Source organism: Pithys albifrons, chromosome 4, assembly GCF_047495875.1.
Source record: "Pithys albifrons albifrons isolate INPA30051 chromosome 4, PitAlb_v1, whole genome shotgun sequence".
Classification (NCBI taxonomy): Eukaryota; Metazoa; Chordata; class Aves; order Passeriformes; family Thamnophilidae; genus Pithys; species Pithys albifrons.
The window spans coordinates 32169140-32193835 of record NC_092461.1 but is presented as its reverse complement, the minus strand read 5'-3'; the positions used below and the strand labels follow the sequence as shown (position 1 = coordinate 32193835).

The window sequence follows — 24696 nt, the reverse complement described above, 5'->3', positions numbered from 1 at the left end:
ATATCTGTCCAGCAGATCAGAGCTGCTGCCTCAGTACAGATCTCCACTGACATCCACAGCCAGTGTGACAAGATGTAGAAAATTCAGGAGTGAGAGGCAGTGTTACCAATTACTTCTATAGCACTATTTCCCCCCCTCTATTTCAACCAAAACCGAATGCATCAGGAGCCCTCGCAGCTGACGTGTGACATCTGAGCCATGAAGGGCACCCTCGGGACTAGTCTGGAATTTTCATCTTCAGAAGGCAAAAGTCCCATAGGTTCAGCACAGCTGAGCACAGGCAACACATTCCCCAGGTGGCTAATTTTGCACCTTGTTACAGGTTGCAGCAGGATCTGCTACTCACAGGGGGTCCAGCCAGGCCAACTCCCGGCACACCTCTGTCTCCTGGCTGTCCAGGAAGGCCAGGAGCTCCCCTCTCACCCTGAAACAAAGGAAGAAGTTAAAGGCTTTGTGCACTGATGAGAAAATGTGCTGAAATGCAATCAGGTTGTACAACAGACTGTCACACTGATACATCCTGACCTGATTCTGCCCACAGAGGAGCAATATCAGGCTGTGGCAGCATTGGGGACATGGCACAGTTAATGTCTCATCATGCCAAGAAAACTGTCCTTTTTCATGACAGAAGCCCAGCTCACCTCTGCAAGCACTCACACAACGTCACAGTGTGCCACATCATATAACTGAGTGGGAACACAACCCCTGTAACTGTTTTCATTTTTTTTAGCGCACAGCAGCCAGCTCCCAGCATTTCACAGAATAACAGACTCATCAAGGTTGGAAGAGACCTTCAAGACCATGTAGTCCAACCCAGTACCACCTTAATCACCCCTAAACCATGTCTCCAAGAGCCTCCTCAACACTTCCAGTGATCGTGACTGTACCAGGGTATCAGGCACTCTCCTTAGATTGGGGACTCGCTAAGCAGCACAATACACTATTATCACTGTATTTCTATGGTAGATGGCTAAGCCACAAAAATTGCTAAATAGAGATTACTTACCTAGGGAAGACAGAATTGAGGATGGCTTATGACATCTTAATTTGCTCATTTCCTCTACCAACATTGACCTACTCACAGAAGTGTATGCAACTCTACTGGTAAAATGTAAGTCAACACTTTTGCCACTTTCTATTGAGCACTGTATTACAAAAGGAGAGTCCTGCCCTCTAGAAAACAGAATTTTCAAAGTAAAACCTGAATAACACAGAAAGCAACTTGACTGTCCAATTGACACTGCAGAGAGAGGGCTAAGAAAGAATTCAGCTACAATTCTTTAATTTAACATCTGTTTTCTAGTTATTGGGAGAAATCAATAAGACTTTCATGGATTGCATTGCAGTTGTGAGTTTGGTCTCATGAGTCTTATTTATGCTATTTATTACGACACTATTTCTAGCTATATAGAAGCATGACAGAAAAATTGTTATCTGTGCATTCTGCCTACCCAAACTTCTTAAACTAATCTTACACTACAAAGAAACAATACTGCAAGGACAGTGAGAAGAAAAATGTATTCTGATTAGTTCAAACACTCCAGCAGATCCCTTCTGTTATTTTATTGAAGAAGATAATTTCATACAAAAAATTCAATACTATTTTCTGTGCACAATTAAGGTTCTTACTTTCTTCTGTTGATATTGAATAGAATATTTTATGAGATTTCTTTTGGTGTTTGTTTCTGACTTTTAAATTAATCTTCAGTCTGTTTGCATGGGTATGTGTGGGTGTAGTGTGTGGTCTGAACTGAAGATATATACAACAGACTAGAATGCATTCATACAAAACGCAGCAGCAAAAAAAAATTCATAGCAGTTTGGTTTTTTCAAAAATATGGGACCTAATTGGATTGAATTTCATGCTGCTATAATCCTACTTATATCATTTACAGAATCTATTTCAACATCCTATTTTAATTCCAGTCCAGATCTGAACATGGCCATTTTGAAGAGGGGAATTTCTGACATGTTTTATTGGAGATTCAAACACAATCTAGATCTCTCAGAAGCAAAGGATTTTGCTGTTTTATTCCATTCTCTTTTTGCTGTATACTTAGAATAAACATTACTTTCACCAGAAGAAATTAGTGTCATTAACCTCATCAGCTAGCTAGTTTTTGCCTTAACTATGATATATGAGGGCAAACCAGGACTATTTCAATCCACAGGAAAATAATTCACACCTCCTTGGAGAGAGGAAGAGAAGCAGTGCTATGAAAGAGTGCTGTTTGAGGGGCTGACAAGTGGTCCCAGGAGTCCTTGAGCCATGCAATGTCTCTGTAGCTGTAGGGATTAAAGGGCCCCAATCACAGTTTCCCTGGAAAAGTGTGCATTTAGACCTTAGTCTGTGCTGAATTCACATAATGCTGAAAGAATTTTTCAGCGTGTCACATTCACATCTTAGCATCTACATCTACAGACATACTCCATAACAGAGAAAGGAACCTCCTAAAAGGCCAGGATTGCATTTTTTTAGTAGAAAGCTTTGCAAACTCTATTTTCCAGGTGAATAAAATGATCTTTTCACTATAAATTTTTCCAGAAGCAATTGAGAGTACCAGTCCACAATGAAGTGCATGCTCACCTTATGTCCAAAGGGTCCTGGCAAGCCTGGTGGTCCTCTTTCCCCCTAAAGTGACAGAAGCAAAACAAGACACCAGTCACCATTCAGCCAAAGAGGAGCCTGGACTTTGACATAGTCCCTGCAGCAAATAGCCCCTCACAACACAATCTTGACCTCACACCATCCTGGCAATATTTTACTGAAAACATGTAAGCAAAATGAAATAATATTCTAACTTGGCTAAAATTAAATGCTTTTAGGGAAATTCCATCAAGCTAATCACTTATTTATTGGCCACAAGGTCAATGGCTACTCCTTGTGGAGGTCTCCATTTTCAGTGGCCACCACAGCACAACAAAGAACATTTAATGCTCAGAAATACAGCTCCAATTCTCTCTGCTATTTTCAATGCAGTGCTGGGATCTGAGGCATTTTGCACAGCCAGGCCTTTCATGGATTCTGGTAAATCCATTGTTCTTCAGAAGGCATGTATGTCTATCTCATATTGAACTCCTCAAGCACAAAGCTTGCCAGCACTTACCTGGGCTCCATCTTTACCCTTCCCAGGCAAACCTGGCTCTCCAGCAGGACCTGGTGCACCAGGAGGCCCTGGTAAACCCACTTTTCCTTCTTGTCCAGGATCACCCTGTAGAAGACAATCCATCAGAACTCTCAGTAGACTACTAAAGACCATTGCTGTCTTAGGTCTTTCATTGGGACTGAAAGATGTACATCTTTTCTAGCTTTTTTATCTAGATTGCTTTTGGTATAATAGGAAATACTCTTTTATGGAAAGTCTTTTCCTTCAGTAATCTCAAGGCACTTGTAATTTCCCTTAAGGAAAGTAAAAGGACACTTCAATCAGACATCGATTTACTGAATTAGGACATCAGACACTCAGTAAGTGAATTGGGAATAAGCGTGTTGAAACTTTGGAATTTTAGGTAAGTGATATAAAGGATTGGCTGCACACATATAATCCTTTACACAAAAAGTTTGCCAAGTTAGGGACTACGTCTGAATCCAGCCACATCTAAACTCCCAAGGAGGTTAGAATGCAAGGGGATCCTTCCTGAACCTCATGACTCAATGGAAGGGTCTCCCTGACAGTTTTGTATGACTGTTATCTGTGCAGTAAACAGTCAAGAGTACCTTGCAGTGTATCTTGTTAAACCAATGTGGCCCTTACCATTGAACTTTGTTAACTCAGTGTCTTATATCAATAAAATTTATTGTTGCTTTTTTCTTGCAAGTGAAGTGCATCACTCTATCCATGAGACTGCCTGAGAGAGTCCTTGGTCCTCACATGACCCTGAGGCAGAGCTCGGTAATTTGGAAGATTTGCCTGAAGGGGCTGGGATTCATTCCCTTTTAAGCCCCAAATATATGTATATATGAGGCCATGTTTCTGATTAACCATTTGTACTCCTGCAAACAAAGACCAGGACTCCAGAATTCTGGGCAGGGTGCAATGTATGACCAAGTCACCAATGCCTGATCTCAGAAATCCCACGAGATGGGACATAAGAGTGAGGCAAGGCAGGCAAATGATAAACAAGTACTGCACCAGAAAGCTGAACTAAAGGTCCAGTTATAACAGCTTATCAGGAAAGCAGAAATCTGTTTTATAATCAGGAAAGCCACTTTTTCTTCCAACTTTGGATTTACAGTGATGAATAAGAGTTTCTTAAATCACCAAATGCCTGCTCTTGTCAGGCAATGAGGACGGCACAAGGTCATAATTTCAAAATGTGTAGTCCCATCTCCTTGGTTTATTAGGTAAATTAAAAAGCTGCAACAGTGTGAAAACCTTATAAATGTGTAACAGAGAAGCTCAGACAAGATGATCTAATGAGCCCACGTGTCTTAACTGTGCATGAACCTATGAAATGATTTTCCAGTTCAGATTCCTTCTGTCCCAGTTACTTAAAATGCCCAAGGAAAACGCATCAAATCTTTCAAAGGACAAACTCACCCTTTCCCCCTTTTCTCCTGCCTTTCCTGGCAGTCCAGGGCCTCCAGGCACACCCTGGAGAGAAAAGAATTTTAAAGATTGAAAGTTTCTTTGTAGACAGTATTTGATCCTAAAGCAAAGGGTAGGTAGACCTGTGGGTTCAAAACAATCTACCTTAAGGGTTAGTATCAGCTCTACATTTCCCAGTACAGACAACCTATAATCCAGAGAACACCACAGAAGAGCTGTGTGCCAGGTCCTTAAAGGAGGACTTTTTTTTCAATATGAAAGGGAGCTGAATAGCCATAGTAGAAATAGAGCTAATTCTAGATTTGTGCATTCTGCTTCTACTAGTAACTTCCTATTTCACTTTCTGAAACCCTCAACAGTTCTTAATCGATTACCAACCACTCCCTAATTATCACCTCTGTATCAGAGAAGCCAAAAGCCTTCTAATATTAATTTCTTTTTATGGGTATGATATGGTTCTCCAAAGCCAAATACTAAAAAACATAGCAATGTTCATTTACTCTTCTACTTAAGTTTCCAGTCCTTTCCATGTCTTGGCAGATCTCGAAGGATCCCATATCAAAATATAGATGATGTAGAGCTCTAAATTAAATACTGTAACTTCCTAACTCACCAAAACACATTTTGGAGTGGTACTCCATTTTAAGATGTGAAACCATGTCTTGGCACCATTAAGATTGGATTGACCTTTAAAAGGATGTGATAATTACTTTCCTTTTTGCACCACTAAAATTATTTCCAGTTATATTAGCATTTATAGGTAATATATTGGTATTACTGGTATAGAACTTTGCTTAGCAGAATATGAAATGGAAAAAGGTCTTGATTTTCAGTATCACTTTTCAGTTTGAAATTAAATCACTAAATTAATACAATTAAATCAAATGTATCTTAACAATTAGTAGAAAGGCAAATTAGATTTTCTTGGACTGCTCAGGTAATAAACTCTGTCTCAGAGTCCTCTGTGCCAAACCACTGTACCTGAATACATTATATCATGAGGTCTAAATGCTGGTTTTCACCTACTCCAGACTAAATTCAGAGAACCCCCAGGAACCAAAAAGAAAAATACACTAGTGGAGCTGGGAGTAGAGTTAGTTTTTTAGCAAACATGAAATGTTTTACCATGCGCAACTTAATGATGGTGATGAACATCTGCTGAGCTAAAGGGACACAATATTGATTTTAAAACTCTGATTGTAGGACTAAATGCCTACATGCTTTTATAATAAAAGGGGAGTTTGCCAGGCTATGTTTATATCAATGTTATGTTTACAAAATTGAAGAAGTGAAAACAAGGCAAAGAGAACAAAACCAAAGAGACAATAAACATTGAAAATAAACATTGAAATTTTTCTTTAAAAGAACTGGCAGCAAAAATTGCTTTGACATTTAGTGAGGAGTAAAGCAGTTCCATGCTTTCCTCTTGCTAAAAATGAATATGAGATGATGTTTCATGGATACACCATTCCCAGGTGCCTCTAGATCTTTCAATTCAACCATAAGAAACTAGTGTAATGAAACAGCCTTTTGAACCTGATAGCAATCCCCATGGAAGAGAAAACTAAACACATTAAATAAAGAAATCAGGGCACAGATGGGAAAACAAATACACTGGTGCATACATACCACATTTCCTGGCAAGCCTCTTGGACCTGGGGGCCCTGCTGGTCCACTCACACCCTGTTTTGAGAAAATGAAGTATGCATGTGCTTATAGGAAGTCACGACTTGTATCACCATAGGAACAAGATGTTCCAAGGGAGACTGGATTTCATGTCAAACAAGGTGTTGTACAAGAAGAAAGCAAAAACTAGCATGTTTGTGAGAAATGTCTTAGCGTAAAGAAGAAGGAAACAATACAAAATGAATGAAAGGCTCTGTTTGGGAGCTTAAAGTTACTCTCCACCAAAACAAATCTCAAATCTAGCTGAGATACAGGATGAAAATCTGGGCCAGAAACATCAAAAGAGGAAAATATGTTGATTTATCATTAAAAAAATCTAGGTCAACAAAATATGCTTTGTTGACAATTCTACCTTTCTCTACTCTGGGCAACAAAAGCTGAAAACACTCAATTGTATAGATGAACTGCCCCAAACATTGACAATGTAAAATTCTGAACTGCCCATCTTTTCCATTTGCAGGTGAAAGCATTTTATAGGGTGAGAAAACCCATTTGTGTCTTTAAAATTCATGGGCCACATTAGAGTACATATATTTGGTGATTTATGTCCCCATAGAGATGTATGTTTAGGGTTACCAGGCTATATCTAAGACATTTCATAAAATCATAGATTGGAGTTTGAAGGGACCTTAAGCACCATCCAGTTCCAATGCTCCTGCCATAGGCAGGGACACCTTCTACTAGACCAGGCTGATCAAAGCCTCATCTAACCTGGTCTTCAGCATTTCCAGGAATGGGGAATCCACAACTTCTCTGGACAACTTGTGCTACGGCCTCACCACCCTCACAGGAAAGGATTTCTTCCTAATATCTAAACCTACTCTTATCTCAAAGCCATTCCTCCTTGTCCTATCACTCCATGCCCTTGTAAAAAGTCCCTCTCCAACTCTCTTTCAGTTCTCCTTTAGGTACTGGAAGGGGCTCTAATGTCTCCCTGGAGACTTCTATTCAACAACCTGAGCAATTCCAATTCTGTGAAACTTCCCAATAGCAGAGGTTTGAAGGTTTCCTCATTTCTGTTATTTATAGTTGCTGGTCTGTGAGCCAAGAGAAACACTTGGAGCAGTGTCAGTCTGTGGAAGGATGGCAAAAAAAGAAGCTGTCTGTATATACCTGGATTTCCATATCATTAAAATAGTCAGGAGGTTATACAAAGAAGTAAAACCAATGGGTATGTTTGGTGGAAGTGGGAGTTTTTTGCCTTTTTTTTTTCCTTTTTCTCTATTTCTCCCCAAAAATGCTAAGGGGTTCTTCAACTAAGAGTGAAAGAGAGCTGGAAATGGCCAGTTCAGGGTTTATGGTCAAAGCACTGATTAGGGAGAATAACACACAATATTTTGAGTTGGAAGGGACTGGTAAGGATCGAGCCCAACTCCGAAGTGAATGGTCCATATGAGGATCAAACCTATGACCTGGGTATTATTCACATCATCCTCTAATGTCTAAGGACCAGCCCAAAAAGGAAAACCATGAACACAAAGGTGGAAGAAGAAATGACAGTGCTCAATGATGCATTATTTGGATTTCCTATTCCCTCCTCCTGATAACAAGCATCCTCCCTCTCAATCATTATTTAAAATAGTTCTTCAGTCTTTCTTCCTTCTCTGCTTACAAAGAAAGTCTGTGGCATCTTATTCAGCCACAAAGGTCTTACGTGCTCTCACAACAATAAAACAGGAATGGAATCCTTTGCTGTTCCTTAGGAGGCGCAATAGCAGCACTCTCTACAACACACATCTCAAAAAGAGGTGTGGGATGAATCCTCTGGATGAGCCAGTATTCAAAAAAGCTGAATTGATGAGGAAGCCTAAAAGCAACTGTGATCAAAAAGCAATTCAGGCTGCTGCTGAGCAGCTCCCTGCTCCAGCTGGCTGTCTGGGCTGGGCTCATATCACAGTGCAGTCGGAAGCTCCAACAGCACCTCACCCAGAAAAGGGAGCTTTGCTAGACAGGAAGAAATTTAACCAATGAAGGATGCACAGTTTTGAGCTGGGCTGATTGGGCCATTGCTCTGTTTGCTGCAGATGGGCCTGTTTGCCCACAAGCAGCGACTCTTCCAGCTGCAGATTAAGACATGCCCTGTGCCCAAACAGTCTGTGACTACAAAGCTGCAAGGCATTGACTTCAGTGTCCCTTCAGGAAGGTTACTGGCAGGGAAAAATGCTGCAAGTGAAGCAGTTACTCACAGTCTCTCCAGGGGCTCCAGCTTCTCCTCGGGATCCCTTCTCCCCCTTTGCACCCTGTGCAGAAAGAAGAGAGAGATACCAGCTGATTAGACATGGGAGGGGACTACCTGCCAGACAAAAACACTTCAAAATGCCTGAATGTGCACTAGGCAATGTTTTTTGTTAACCAATGCACAGAGAAGTTAACAGATGAGGAAATAGCTCCCGGTTCTCTATGCAGCAAGAAAGGGAAATATAAAAATAAACCCCTGAGACTTAAGGAGAATTACTAATGTATAATGAGCTCAGAGATTGTTTCTCAGCATAGGATGCTGAAACTTGAAGGTATTCATCTGGGTGAAACTCCTTATCCTCAGGCCTACCAGCTACTTCACTTCCAGCTGAACTCTGATGGTATCTCTCACCAGAGGAAGATTTGCCTGCAGTTCTCAATCATAAACATCAGTCATTTAGAAATGGTCAAAATAGATCAATGTGTGGGAGTTCATCCTAGTCCCACCTATAACACAGCCCCGGCTGAAGAGTTTTGGCAGGACAAGGTCTACTCACTGAACTGTCCCCCATTTAGCACATGTTAGTTAAAAGCTGCATGGTATTACAGATTCGTTTTTTTTCAGAATGCTAAGTCTTCTGTTAACCTGTTTAAGTTGTTGATGCCCAAGTATTGCTGATTGTGTGGCTTGGGCACAGCACATATGATGGTAGAATGAACACCTACTCATGCTGACATGACAACACCTCAGTCATGACTGGAAATAACACATACGAGCCAAGAAATTTTCAGATGATTGAGACTCTAAAACCATTTCACATAAGCCATAGTTCATTGAAGGTCAAATGGACTGGGACTGAACCTGCTCTGCAATGCTTTGACAATGTACTGCAGTGACTTATGTGTGAGACCTGTGGCACCAGTAGAAGATGCCCTCTTGAAGGACCATAAAGTTGAGGGAATTCTCTCAGAAAATATTAATCATGCTGCAGAGGTATCATATTTCTGAGCTGATTTGCCTCCTTTTGTCCTGATGCCTGCACAAGTAAATACCTCTATAGATAAAGTCTCTGAACATGAAAAATGAGAAAGAAGAAATGGGCTTCAGGTCCACAGGGGAAGAATTCTTTATGGTGATATAGACCTTGAGGGCATTCCTCTCTGGTCATGTCAAAGATTTTCTTCAAGGCTAGACCCTCTTACCTGTACTCCTGCAGGTCCTGGGGCACCTTGTTTACCAGGGACCCCGGGTAATCCCTGCAAAAACAGAGGGAGAAGTGAAGGAGGTGAAGGAAACCACTACTTTCTGATTGTGAGCAGATGATTCTCCCTCCTCCCACTGAGAGAGGAAAGAATGCTTTTTACAAAAGCTGTGACTGCACAGGACTCTGTTTTTCCTGGGTGCTCCAGAACAAGAGCAGTCCAAAATACAAATGCAAAAACCAAATACACAATTTAGCTGGGCCACACCACTTCAGAAGCCCTCAATAAATCCTGTACAACCTTACTGTCAGCCAAATGCTGTCTAGCGAACCCCATGGTCCTTTTCTCAGCTACTAATGCCAAGAACTATAGATTAGGTGTCTAAACACATGCAGTCATGTAGCTTCCTCTACAGGCAGTAAAAAGACAAGCACCACTGTAGCTATTTCTGATGAAAGAGGCATTCCAGTATGGAGGAAGCATGTCCCACCCTCTCCCTCCAAAACAGGCAGCTCTCATGTCCTGCCATTGCTAAGGTTCAAAACCAACAGAAGAAACATTTGACTATGCTTACAGGTTCTCCACTGGTTCCTCGATCTCCTTTCTCCCCTTTTGGCCCAGGTTCACCCTGATATAAAACAGTAAGACAAAGAGAGAAATAAAGGCTGTTACCATGACTGGAAGTCACACTAGTTCTGTTTGGTAAGAGGGTTCTTTCAATCAGATATCTAGTTATCATAGAGTAGTTTCTGCAAAGGACTTTGAGGTCCATGAATCAAAACCGATATCCCACATTAAGATTTGGAGATCCCTGTCTAGACTTCCAGGTCTAGTATAATCATAATTGAAAAAAAAATCAGTTTAAAAGGAGGATATTTTTCCTCCATGGAATCATCCTACAGGTGGAGGAATGATCCCATATACAGACAGTTCCTTTCCCACCCATAAGAGAGAGGTGTTCAGGGTCTCATCTTGAGCACTTCCAGAGGTATGCCACTATTCCTGATTTCTAGTTCTGTTAACATCTTCATATATTCCAGCAGCTTCTGCTCTCTCCTGCAATGTCAGTACATTATTTCATGCACCACCATCACTGGCTAATAGAATTAATTTATTCCTCTTCTTCCTCCTTACAGTAAATTGAAGAAGCTCTCAGACAGAAGCTCATCAGGTTTGTCCCGAGCTCTAGAACAATAATCAATAAATCCATATTTCTTCTTTTTATAAATTGAAAAGGAAAGCACACAGTTATGAAACTAGCTGGAATAAACCAGGCACCACATGATACTCACATTTGTATATTGATATGAACATATGTACTCAGGCAACAGCAATCATTACTTATCATACAAAGTGTTTCAATTATGCAACCAAGGAAGAGTAAGAACATCAGTGAGTTTAGCTACATACACATGGAAGGAATAGTGCTAGGTCAAAATGCAGAGCCAGACAAATCAGCTTGAATTTTATTCATGTCAGCTATTTGCCAATCATTTCTACAACACCTGGGAATTCATAGTCCATTTTCAAATGATGCTCTAGCAGACAAAATAAATGTATCTGCATAAATATTACTTATGCTTGCATTTATTATGCATTATGAATAAATATTATCCACTGTGATAAATAATAGGAGGAATTTTACTTCAAGTAGTATCCTGTTAGATCAGCTTTTAACTAGGCAGTCCCTGATGCCACCTAGTGTCCTTCAGAAAGATATCAGGGCCACCTAAAGTAGCTCAAGCAAAGGGTCCAAAGCTGAAAACCTGTATGGTTGTGCCTGGAAGTTTTGTGTGATATGACATTTCGAGTCCTGAAACTCTTTTTTAGAGAGCATAACGACAAAGCAAAGACATACATCAGTACCTGTGCAGGCAAGAGTGGTGTTACTGAGTTGGAATAAGGATATATATTACCAGAAAAAATAATATTGCAAAGTGAAGTAGTAGTTCATCAGATAAAGGGAGGAATTATTTTTAATATTCTTTTTTCTCCCATTTTCGACTTAATACTTGACTTACACAGTAGTGCAAACTAACAGCCACAGACATGGGCAGAGGAAGCATTTTTTTGTACAATCACAGAATGGTTTGGATAGGGGGGGACCTTAAAGCCCATCTCATTCTGATCAGTTAACTGTCTGTTAACAGTGCCCGTTGGCAGCTGGCCCTAACCCACTGCCACGCACGTCTTACCCACAGCACAGTGCACAGAAATGATACAGTGACAGGTAACAGCTGCCACCAACCTGGGCCAGAGCAGGGCTTACAGCTTCCATGACCTGCTCCTGGCAGTGTCCCCTGTAGTCTTAATTACACCTTAATAATTTCTGTGCCACTTAAAGAACAGTAAATGCAGTGGGGGCCCAGCTATGCCCAGCTGCAGTGGGAGACAGAAGGCAAAGCGAGGAGCCATATCTTCTTTTACTGCTTTTCCCTCTTTCCAGGCATAGCTGACCACCACTGTGGTTCTCTCACCCCATCTCCAAGAATATTTCATGATTCTAACTGAATAGCATACTTAAATATGAAAAAGCTCCCCAGTATTATACACCACATACTAAATTGGAAGCAATAGCAAGGATTGGTTTCTGGAGAGTGCATGACAATATTCAGCAACCCAAGGCTTATCACCACCTTCTGACACATTAATTTGTAGAACTGTCAATCAAAGGTAACTATCCTTACCTCCCCTTCTCCTCCTAAAGCTCTCAGCGCTCAGTGCAGACCTGCGCTCTGCTATGTGTCACATTTGTCTTGCACATGGAGAAATCCCAGCACACTGACCAGCTGACCCACTCCAAGCCTTTTGTTCCTTACTGCCTTGCAGCTCATTTACAAGAGCAATGTACTCAAAGCAAAGGAAAAACTCCTTCTGTGATTGTAGCACTACAAAGACCACATGTCATTGGTCTGCACGTTTCCTTAGTGTGAATATATATATAGATATATGAGTGTAAACTATGAGCCAAAGGAAAAAGCAAACAAAAAAAAATCTTATCTCTATTTCTAGTACTACCTCACATCCCTATTCCCTTCTTCAGCCTCTGAAGAACCCTGGCATGTGCCCTTTCCTTTCTAATGGCACTCTTGGAGACTACATCTGCCATTCATAAAACCTCCTGATCTGTAACAAACTTATTCACAGACCATGTTATATAATTTAACTCCCTCTATGTGCTGCAAGTGGGAAATAAAATTTCATTTTTAAACTTGATTTAAGATACTGGGAGAGCATACAGCTGCATTGCAACCACAGCTGGTTTGAATGCTGCTCTTGCCAGAACAGCTTTGGACTTCTCACCATGCTTGATTACAATGGGGAAGATGCCCAGAACCAGACATAAGGTGAGTTCTTTACTGAAAAGACTTAACACAGAAAACACTCAGGTGTTGTGCATCTGTCAAATACAGAAGGTGGCAAGCCAGAAGCTGTGTTTATTAGAGATGTTACTTACAGGAATCCTGGGGTGTGGGGTGAAGAAGGCTGTCTGGAACAGAAACCAGAGTGTTAAAAGAAGGATTGCCTGTGTTTTCTTGAAATGCAATAGCTTGTACCCTTCTTGTCATTACAGATTACACATTCCATACATCCATCAATAGGCTTATAAATGAACAACTCATTGTAACATCTGGCTCTTTGGAAAGAAGCCCACAAATATCAGACATTTCCTAGAGTATTTGAAATAAGTGCATAAACTCAAAAACATGTCCCAATGCTATGAAAAAGCAAAAGGTCTTTAATCTTTTTAGCAAGTTTACAGTTAGCAATCTCCAGCTCACTTGCTCCCTTGGAGCCATCTTCTGTATTATTAAATTTTTTGACACCAATGTTGAGTTTGGTGTGTTCTCTCTCTGCTTTGTAACATGTACATGACATCTCAGTGGAAGAAAAACAGAGTCCTTGATGAACTGAAGATATGTCAAAATCATCACCTATTTTTAACAGCTGAAATAGAAGTTATTTCTCCCTGCAACACAGGAACTTGAGCAGTCAGACATGTCTTCTCTATGTCTACCAATGTTGTAACATGTTTGTGAGTTGCGTTCTCCACCTTTACTGAGACAGATTTCTCCTTGATTTTGTGACTGGGTCATTGTGTGATACATATGGACTTTTCCTACATGAAGCACCCTTTGGCACAGACTGAAGAGGCCCAGCTAATGGCAGGGAATAAATTATAACACTTCTACTGCTGCATGAACATCTCAAGACCTTTGATTTTCACCAGCAGACCTTGATTCAAATTTTCTCCATAATCTGTGAATGTGACAACTGTATCCATCTGTGGTGGCCAGAGCTGATGAGCAGATATCTACCATTTCTGGAGGATGTGTGATTGAGATCAGTCCTGTGGTTGCAATGATAGGCTTATTCCAAGCTGCTCACTCAGATTTTGCTGGAGGGAACTGTGAGGTTTGTGTATTTACATCCAGTGGATGCTGGTTCAATCACCAGTGAACATCACTGTAATAATACACGGGCTCCCAAGAGTAATTTTTCAGGCTTATACTTAAAACAATAAATTGATGTATCCATGGTCTGTTGGGTTTTTTAGGTTGATTTTATTAGCAGAAAGATTATGTGCAGACAGGTGTGACTGGTTTGTGTGTTGGATCCAGTGCTGAACCCAGAATAATTTGGGATGACAGAGTTTTTCTGGGTTTACAGTCCGGCGTGGCACAATATGCCAGGGAGACTCTGGGGGGCTGCAGCATCGCTGAAGCTCAATGTTCCACCCCAAAAGTCATGTCAATGAGAAGTGGAACCTTTTGCTCTCACTGGAAAAAGGTGAATTGTTCCCCAGGAAGACAAGCTGTTCACTGATTCATTGAGTGAACCAGTCTTACCCTGACATCCCAGTGGGAAAAATCTAGCTTACCCTGGAAAATCTGCAGGAGTGTACTCTCTGTTTTCAGCCATGACCTTCTTCAAAGAACTCCCACAGCTGCTAAACAAGTCAATTTAAGTGCTACCACAAGGCAAGGGCATAAAAAACGCTGTTTGCAAAAAGGTAAAGGAAGGTACAACCTTCCCCAAAAATAAAGAGACCAAATGCACCTTGATATTGTTTCTGTGAAGCAAAGGGAGATAATCTCAGAGCAAACAGATCCTAAGGTTCCTGCAGGGAAGAACCTGAAATGATTTGCTTCTGAGTAATTTGTGCAGAGGAAGTGTGATTATGCCTTGAATATTGTTACAGAACCGATCAGATCACAATCTTACTTACTGTTCCAGGTAAGCCTGGTGGTCCAGGAGATCCCGTGTCACCCTGGAGAGAGGAGAAAAATATAACTAATGAATTAAAAGATACCCAAATAAAACTCAACATTACCTGTTAGAAGATGCAGCATTACTAGATGAGATGTAACCCAATCCACCAACTCAGTGACAATGAAAATCCCAATGCACTTCTCTGGTGGGTGGAATGTACCCCAGAGCTTTGGCCAGAAGTTTTGCTGTCCTTACTTTATTGCTTGCAGGATTCTCGCTTAGTTGTCTTTACCTGAATTCACAGTTCATTTCTAAACTTAGCCGAACCAGTGTAGGACATAGAATTTAAATTGCTTTTTAAATTAAATTTGAGTAAAAATCTTGATTGAAAAACATTTTTGTAGCTGAACTATTTCACTGATGAAAAAAAAATCCTGCTTTTCATAAAATATTTAGGTTCCTAAATCTAGTTGTCACCTTAATTTTCAAGTTAAAACTACTGTTGCTGGAGTATCTCACAAGCATTAAAGTCTGGGTCTCGTAGCTGACATTGACTTTTCTGTGGGCTGTGCCTCACCAACATCAGTCCCCTGACACTTCAAAGCCAAGAACTATGAAAAATACTAGTTAACTTCCTAGATATAGGAGATTCAGTGCTTCTTCTTCACCTTCATGTTCACAGGGGTTGAATGTGAATTTTGGTGGACATTACCTTTGTCTAATTCTCTCATTGTCACTACAATTAATGGCCTTGTGATGGCAGAAGCCCAGACTTCCTTAAATTACTATTCTATCACTCTTCAGGCAGGCACAGAAAACTTTAGACTTTATTTCCAGGATCATTTGTATCAGCCAATTATAAAACAAAGAAAAATGTCCTTGTATTAAAGAAATTGTCCTTAATTTAGTCAGCTTGCATTGCCCAATAAGTGATTGTCTCCTTCCCACACACAGCTATTTCTGCTGCTTCTCTGTATAGCTCAGCTAAAAGTCTTTCAATCTTTCTGATCTTTCTCAGATACCCTCCTTTATCATTTGTCTCTGCCCCATCACATCTTTTCCTTCTTATCTAAGGAATATCATGATCATTTAATGAATTACCTTTTCTCCTCTTTCACCTTTCATTCCTGGGAGACCATCTCTTCCTATTTCTCCCTAAATGCAAGGAAAGGAAAGCAGGAAATTTGCACATTTTGATTTGATTGCATCATCCTCACCAAAATGTTTTACACTTTCAGTTATCTTACTTGTCTTTCAAGAAGTAGAGCAAGTAAACAAAAATGTAAAATTTTGAAGATGACTTCATAACATCCACCTTATTTTCAAAACCAATGAATATCAATTGAGTTCATGGAAAGCAAAGCATCACTTCTAAAATAACTAGCTTGTAGAAGATTCTGCCACCTCATGCAGTTATAAAAAAAGAGATTTTTTTCCAGTTGGACAAGAAAGGCAAGAAAACAGGAGTTAAGATCCAGAGTGGATATTCATATTATTTATATTGGAGGTTTCTGAATCATCCATTTCCTGGTGCCTAACTCTATATTTTGCCCAGGTAACCTGGCCTTATGAATGTGAGATGCTTAACAAGGATGATGTGCATACACAAATGTATTTATCCTGCATTCAAATTGGAGCTACCTGATCTACATTCCTATAATATTATATAGAACCATATAATCATAGAATGGTTTGAGTTGGAAGGAACCTTAAAGATCATGCAGTTTCAAGCTCTGCCATGGGCCAGGACACCTTCCACTAGACCAGGTTGTTCCAGACTCCATCCTGTCTGGTCTTGAACACTTCCAACAGAATATATTCTATATCCTATGCTCTGCAATGCATATAATGGAGCAAACTAAATGGAAAGAACTTGGCCAATTTTTGATCCTTCTTGATCGTATTCAAGCATGTGATCAGCTCTCAGGAGTACAGGCCTCATTAACATAGCTAAATTTATTGTCAGGCCCCTGATACAAATATTTTCTGGTATGAAGATGCCTGTGGGAATCTGAAATCCAGCTTACAGCAAAAAGAGCTAGAAATCTTAAACAGCAAGCCTTGGTCAACAAAGGCTGAGAGAAATTCCATCACCAAGAACAGAGGAGGCTTGGTAATGCTCAACTTGAAGATAAGCTGTCTCCTACCTTAACATAAGAAAAGAGTCTAGAAAGAATGTTATCAGATTGTGTTGTAATCCCCTGCTGTCTTCCCTCCATAAATTCCTGAAATTACCATAACCCTTCCTACCTATTAGCATGTGTCTCCCTGAAACCTTAAAAAGTGGTCAAGTGTTCAATAAAGTATTCCAGTTTTCTTCCCCATGCTGGGATCGTGTAGTTTTTGACTGTCTCAAAAGGCGCCCAACGTTGGGCACGAAGTCTTGGCTCCCAATATTTGGAAGCTAGCCGTCCAGAGCCCGTTGGCAGTAGCAGGAGAAGCGGCGCCTCCGCTCCGGGGACGGTGCGTGGTCGAACTTCAAAAGGGTTCCAGAACTAAGTCCCTGCAAGGATTTGCGCAGGTGAGCGACCACGAACGGAAGCTTAAAAGAGCTTCAGGGATAATAAGAAAAATGGGGGGAAATCTATCTTCAGAGCAGAAACATGTATACTCGATCATGAAAAGCCTGCTTAACCTACACGGCTCAAATATTGATGAACAATCTTTACAGAACTTACTGCTCTGGGCTCAGGCTAACGTGCCTGATTTCAATTCAACGAACAGTTTTGATGATGCTAAGTGGGATAATATTGGCGTTCTCCTTTGGGAAACGGCCACTATGGGCGATGAAAAAGCTGCAAAGGTCTTACACCCTTGGCGTGTTGTTTTTGAAACTGTAAAAGCCCATACTGCTAAAAAATCGCAGCTCCCTGAAACCAGCGACACAGATGCGGAAACACCAGGTGCTCGCACACCTCCGCCTGTTGCTGAGGAGGAGAAGCCCATTTTCCCAGCCATGCAGCCACTTAGCGAATCGTTGCCTGCCTCGCAGCAGTGGGGACAGAATACCAGCAATAAGCTGGACCACCCAGCGCTACTGCCACCGCCTCGCACTGAAACGAACCCTTGCTATTCGGCTGCCAGAGGAAGCCTCGCTGCCGCAGTGGGTCCTAACCCCAGTGAAAATCCCTGGGACCCTGGTCCACGTAACCTGACTGAGGACCCAATATTGTACCCTCCAAACCCCATGTTCAGGCAAGAGTGCCTAAGGCAAGATGCTCCACCTGTCCAAAATTCTGGGGTATTAAGAGCCTTCCCAGTGTTTATGCATCCAAGACAGCCCGCGTATTGGGAACCAGTCCCTTACCCACTGATAAAAGACTTAAGATAGTCAGTAATTGATTATGGTTTGTCGGCACCCTTTACTATGGGAGTTTTGGACAATTTGTTTAATAGCTTTGTTCTGACTCCTCATGACTGCTCCTCTATTGCAAGAATGACTCTGAGCACAGTGCAATTTGCCTTGTTTGAAGATGAGTGGAGGAGCCTTGCAAAAAAAGCAGCAGAAGGCATTTTAGCTGCTAACGGGGTGCCAGTGGCAGATTCGATAAACAGGCTTATGGGAGAAGGTCCGTATGCCAATGTTGCTGTGCAAACCCGTATGCCTCTGCCTGATTTAAACCTTGCAAAATATCTGGCACTATGAGCCTTTCATAAAATTTCTAACACAACTGCCCAAACTCCGTCCTTCACTACAGTGCAGCAAGGACTAAGAGAGCCATTTTATGAGTTTGCCAATCAGCTCCGAGATGCAATTAATAAACAAATTGATAACAACTTGGCACAGGATGCACTGTTCCAAAAACTTGCTGTAGAGCAAGCTAACTCTGAGTGCCAAAAAATACTATGTGGCATGCGAGAACCAACAATTACTGATATGATACAAAGTTGCGACTATGTCAGCTCACAAGCTCCAGCCCCTGACGCCCCTGCCCCTCCTGCCGGAGTCTTAATGGCATGTCAACAACCCTCTGCTCCAAGGTATCAAGAACACCTGCCGTCACCTTCTCACTAACTCGTAACCAGCCAAAAACACTCAAAGCAACCAGAAAAACGCAAAAGCGGAAGGAAAAACTTCCAAAAACACCTGAGCGCCCTCCCCGCAGAGTTTCCGATGAGCACTAGGACCCTGAAAGTGCCGCAGCTCCTGAATGAGCCGGAAATCAACACCCAACCCCCGCCCCCGACAGCCGCAGTGCCGACATAGTACACGCTGCTCTCCGGAACACAAAAAACTGACAAAAAAGAGAGAAAAAATAACTTTCTGTCTCACTAACTAAAACATTTTTAGTGTTTATCAGTTTAAAACACTGTTTATGCTTTTTTCTTCTGTTTATTTGCTTTATTTTAATAAGTACATCAAACCTAATGCCTAAGCTTAAAAATCACTGATGCAAATAATAACCAAAGTTTTTATCTCCTTAGCAATTAATCTAGAAAGAAAAACCGAGACAAAACTGCAAACCTTCTCTTCTAATTCCCCAAAATTAATTCTTTTTCTAAGCGCAATGTTGTTTGTTTTTCTTTCTTAATTTAATGTTCATTGCATTACCAAAGTAGTTGTAAGTTTATTTAAATTGTGTTTTTAAATGTATAAATGCAAACCCTATCATCTATCTCTATTAAATATATTTGTGCCATTTTCATGTAGTTTTCCTAAATTTTAACTCATAAAATCTTGTTTCCTTTGTCTTCCCTAACAGCCACATAGTAAAAGAGAAGTTTCCAAAATTCCTTTTTAGCCTCAAAGAGACAGTGATAAAATCAACACCTTAATCTGTCTCGTCTGTGTTTAAAGAAGCCACAAGCTTCTGCCACTCTGTTTCTCTTGTAATCTTGCATACTAATTCCGCAAAGCTCAAGTTAATTTTTACTAAAAGTATCACAGTTGCTTTATCTCACAAATCCTTTTTAATTTCTACATAACTGAAAAATGTTTTGTCTTTTCTACTTGCTTAAACAAAAATTTTTCTCAATAAATCTTTATACTAATCATCCTTTAACATCTAGTAATGTCTCCAGTTGTTTAACAACAAGCTTCTACATAAAGCAAAAACTTTCAGCTTTGCATTCTTTACTACAACCTCTTATAACAGCATTTGTTAAGAAAAAATGCATTTTTAAAACTAGCAACACAAAGTAGTTTCCTTCAATTCCTAAATGTCTTTTTGTTCTGTTTTGTTCCTTTTTTCTAAATCTAATGTCCATTTTTTCCTTTTTCAATTTTACTTTAGTTTTTTGTGCCTATAATAACAAACACAACAAAACGCTTCCCAAGTTAAAAACCATTAAAAAAGCATTTGAATTTTGTGAATTTTAAAAATTTTAAATTGCTTTTCATTAAGAAGTATATATCTAAAATACTGCCTGTTTAAAATTGCCTCAAGCTTTCCTTTTCTGTTGTTTATTATTCTATGAACTACTTCATACATGTTACTATGTCTGTAATAATTTCTATTAAGTTGCAATAACCATGCCAAGCTGTTTTTATGTCTAAAATCAGCAAATATCAAATGATGTCTGTCCCATTTGCCAAAAAAAAAAAAGAAAAAAAGGAAAAAAAGGGGGATCAAGAGTTACCTCAAATCTATAAGAATGTTTATGAAAAAGTTATGTATTTTTTGAATCTTGAACATGAGAAAAAAGATGTAGTTATGTTTTATAAAATTTCTGTTAAAGTTGTTTTCCCATCAAAACAGCAATCCAGAGACCAAGGAAAAGTAGAGCTACACTGAAAATAATAAGAAACAAAAGTGCAAATACTCAAACACAGCAAACTAACATTCCAAAAATCTGTGTGTGTGTACAAAAGTGTGTATGTGGGCCAGCCCTGAATGTATGAAAGTATGTGTGAAAAATATGAGTGTATGAACTTGTGAAACTGTAACACACCTTACATAATAACATAACCAATACTCCATTTACCCCCAGAAAAAAGTCAAAACATACAAACCCCTGAACTAATAAAAACTATTCATTTGCAGAAATATGTAGCTTCAACTAAACTTTTCCAAAAAATGCTAAATATGAACCTTTGCTTTAAAAAATTGCTTATAGTAATATCATTCAAAATTTTGTCCCTTGCTGTTTTGTTCCTTGTGTTCCTTGTCTGTTTTCCTGTGTCCAGCAAATAATTAACTACAGTGTTTCTTAAGTTTGCTTTGCAACAATAAAATAAAAAAGCCGGAATTGTGGGAATCTGAAATCCAGTTACAGCAAAAAGAGCTAGAAATCTTAAACAGCAAGCCTTGGTCAACAAAGGCTGAGAGAAATTCCATCACCTAGAACACAGGAGGCTTGGTAATGCTCAACTTGAAGATAAGCTGTCTCCTACCTTAACATAAGAAAAGAGTCTAGAAAGAATGTTATCAGATTGTGTTGTAATCCCCTGCTGTCTTCCCTCCATAAATTCCTGAAATTACCATAACCCTTCCTACCTATGAGCATGTGTCTCCCTGAAACCTTAAAAAGTGGTCAAGTGTTCAATAAAGTATTCCAGTTTTGTTCCCCATGCTGGGATCGTGTAGTTTTTCACCGTCTCAGATGCCTCCAGAGGTCTGGAGCTAGCTAAGGGAAGCAGTAGACACCAGGATGTGGGTGAAAGTTAGACAATCATAAAATAAGTAAGCCATCTGGAGCCTTCTCCAGGGCTCAGTGACAAGGGGAATTTGTGGGTGTTTGGTTTTTTTTTTTGCTATGAAAAATTGTTAATATTCTTCAATAGACCAGATATTTCTGAAAGGGAGCACTATATAGTAGTGTACTTCTTCTACTGCCTCACAGTCAGCATGGCATCAGTCACAACCTTCTGCATTTAGGATAGACACTGTTCATTAGTACCTCTGCTGCAAGTAGGAAGAGTCACAAGGCAGGAAATACCTTTTTGGAAGGGCTACTTGGTGATGTTGCTGGATGTCAATCAGCTGCTCAGCACAGCAATCTCACCAAGAGAAAACATCTTCTAGGGACACTCAAGATAAGTCATCCTGAAGACAGATGGCCAAAATGGATCAAGCTGTGGCTCAAAGTCACTCACCCGATCTCCTTTGTCTCCTCTCAGTCCAGGTAAACCCTGACGACCTGGAAAACCTGCTTCGCCCTGGGAATAAGAAAAACAAGCGTGAGAAAACTAGAATGCTGTATGACAGACCCTGCCCCAGCTTTCTCAAGGGATTGATTACAGATGTAGTTTGCTAAGAGATAATGGCATTAGTTTGAATATCAAATAATGTCCTTTTTTTGTTTAATTTAAAAAGCAGTTAAAACTTCTCCTTTCTGCCTGTGAACAGACACCATGGAATTTAGGACATATTTTCTTCATGCTTCTCTGTAGCAGGACCAAGCAAGATAATAAAAGCAGCTAAAGAAATTAAATCTAACTTTCGTTTTCATCTTTAATGATCTGATGTAGTCTGGAAATATAAGAACTACATTGTTTTAATCTGAACCATACAGATGTGACCTGATGAAGAGATCTAGATTTTTCTAGATGCACTATTGCACATTTGGATTTATTTCTGTTTGACTTACCTTTGATTTTCTGCTTTGTAATACTTGTTTTTGGAGTAATTATATCTGTTTCATGGTTTCTCCTAAATATATCAACTATTCTAGAATTTAGCACCAAGTTGACCTAGTTAGTCATCTGAAATAGCCATGTGCTTCCTATTTATAATATTCTGTTCTCTGCATTTGTAGTTCAATATCACAAAGGATCTTAGTCATGGACAGGACCCAAATTCATTAAATCTTGTACAGATACTGAACTAAGAAAAGGCAATCCCTGCTCTAAAAATATTATCTCAAGCATGGGAAGCCCCAAAAGATTACCATGATACAAGTGAAATGAGCCTGTAGACAAAATCAGCTGACAAACAAGGTGCTGTGATGGCTGAGGATGACCAGGATATCAGGTTGATGTTGGGAGAATTTTAAAGGTGACAGGGGAAGTAGTGCTTTCTCAGAGCCACTGAAGAGTCCTGGCTGATCATGGAAGCACAGAATCATACAATGGTTTAGTTGGAAGTGACCACAAAGACCACCTAGTTTCAAACCCCCTGCCTTGGGCAGGGACACCTTCCGCTAGACCAGGTGGCTCAGAACCCCATCCAACCTGGCCTTGAGCTCTTCCAGGGATAGGAATAATTTTGAGATCCCAGAGATCAAGACAACTATTGGAGGGCCTAACATTAAAGTAGAAAATAGAAGAATTTGGAGGGAAAATAAAAACATGTGGTGTAAATTTGGCTTCTGAAAAGGTCCTGAAGCAAAACATCAGTGAGTTTGTATGAGTTCAAGGACAGATAATACAAAAGAGCCAATGTAGATTTGTGGATAACTAACCATATCAAACCTATCCAGTTCCCTTCCTTGACACACTAACCAAGTAGATAAGAAGAAAGAATTTTTATGATGTATCTTGGCTTTAGTAAGATACCTGACACATGCCAATATGATGTTCTCATTAGTAAACCACAGAAATGTAGTGTAGGAGGGTCTCTGGAGAGTGGTGTACAACTGACTGAAGAAACAACATTCACACACCTGCTATTAGCTGTTGCCTGTCAAAAGTCAGAGGATATAGGAAGTCCTCTAAGGACCTGCGCTACCCAGTATCTAATATTTTTTGACTGAGGTGACAGTAAAGGGAACATTTATGAAATGTGTGGAGAACACCATGCTGTGGAGAGAGGGGCAAGTGTTTTGGAAGGGGGTGCTAGAATTCAAAAAAGCCCTGTGTGGAGATATGATTCAGACTAAGAGGCAGTGCTTTGGTTGGGATCTGACCCTTCACTGTCCTGGAACAAAGCCTGCCTGGAAACTGCAAGCCTGGTAGCTTTTTTGCACAGCTACAGCAAAATGACATCAAGAAACAGTATAGAAACGACCCTTCCCTTGGGAAGGCTGCCTGAAGCAAGTGCTCCCAAGGAATCATTTGCCCATGCTGTGGTGATCTCCCCTTACTTTTGATGCCAGGTGAGGAAACTTTCCTGCAAACTGAGTGATACCTACTAGGTAGATTATAAGGGATTTTGGAATAGAAGCAGAACAGTCCTAATTCACAGGGTGGTGTAATTATCATCCACTAAGTGCCTTATCCCAATAACCTCAATTTGTACCTCAGAGTTGGAGCCTTATTTCTTCAATAATAGAATTATAGAAAAATTAAGGTTGGTAAAGACCTTGAAGATCATCAAGTCCAACCATCCACCCTGCACCACCACTATTTTCACCACTAAACCATGTCCTCAGGTGCCATACCCACACATTTTTTGAACACTTCCAGGGATAGTGACTTCACCAATTCCCTGGGCAGTCTGTTCCAATGATTGACAATGCCTCCTATGAAGAAATTTTCTAATATCCAACTGAAACCTCCCTGGGTGCAACTTAAGGCATTTCTCTTGCTCTGTCACTTGTTACCTGGGAGAAGACTGACCACCACTTGGCTACAACCTCCTTTCAGGTTGTTGGAGGGAGAAACAAGGTTTTTCCTGAGCCTCCTTTTCTCCAAGCTAAACAAATGCAGTTCTCTCATTCACTCCTTATAGAAAAGGGGTAGATAGTAGTGGGAGTCTGTCTCCAACACTGACAAATAGGAAAAATGGTCAGCAATTCCTAGAACATAATGACCATGGAGAGACTGCTGCAGCTTGAGGAAAGCTGCTACTTGAGACTCCCCATGGACAGCTTCCTCCCTTATTCTCTCCAAGTCCAATTGGTGCTATATGTTCTGCCTTATTGCACAAGCCATCATGTGAGTAGAGGCCATGACCATTCTCCTGTTTCATCTTCATAGCAGAGGACTGGACTGCGACTTGTAGGAGTAAGAATACTGTGGCTTCAAGACTTTTCCATTGCTGGT

General features: G+C 40.3%; 1 protein-coding gene across 1 annotated transcript in view; it reads right to left on the bottom strand.

Moving 5' to 3' along the window:
• COL22A1 (collagen type XXII alpha 1 chain) overlaps nucleotides 1-24696 on the bottom strand; it is a 205888-nt gene that overhangs the window by 40049 nt on the left and 141143 nt on the right. Inside the window, exons 29-40 of the mRNA XM_071553031.1 lie at nucleotides 21868-21930; nucleotides 15933-15986; nucleotides 14848-14889; nucleotides 13075-13107; nucleotides 10192-10245; nucleotides 9618-9671; nucleotides 8423-8476; nucleotides 6180-6233; nucleotides 4542-4595; nucleotides 3108-3212; nucleotides 2588-2632; nucleotides 347-424 (exon numbers count right to left, since the gene is read on the bottom strand). Coding sequence (XP_071409132.1) covers nucleotides 347-424; nucleotides 2588-2632; nucleotides 3108-3212; nucleotides 4542-4595; nucleotides 6180-6233; nucleotides 8423-8476; nucleotides 9618-9671; nucleotides 10192-10245; nucleotides 13075-13107; nucleotides 14848-14889; nucleotides 15933-15986; nucleotides 21868-21930 — 690 coding nt within the window. The remainder of the gene's footprint in view (nucleotides 1-346; nucleotides 425-2587; nucleotides 2633-3107; nucleotides 3213-4541; nucleotides 4596-6179; nucleotides 6234-8422; nucleotides 8477-9617; nucleotides 9672-10191; nucleotides 10246-13074; nucleotides 13108-14847; nucleotides 14890-15932; nucleotides 15987-21867; nucleotides 21931-24696) is intronic.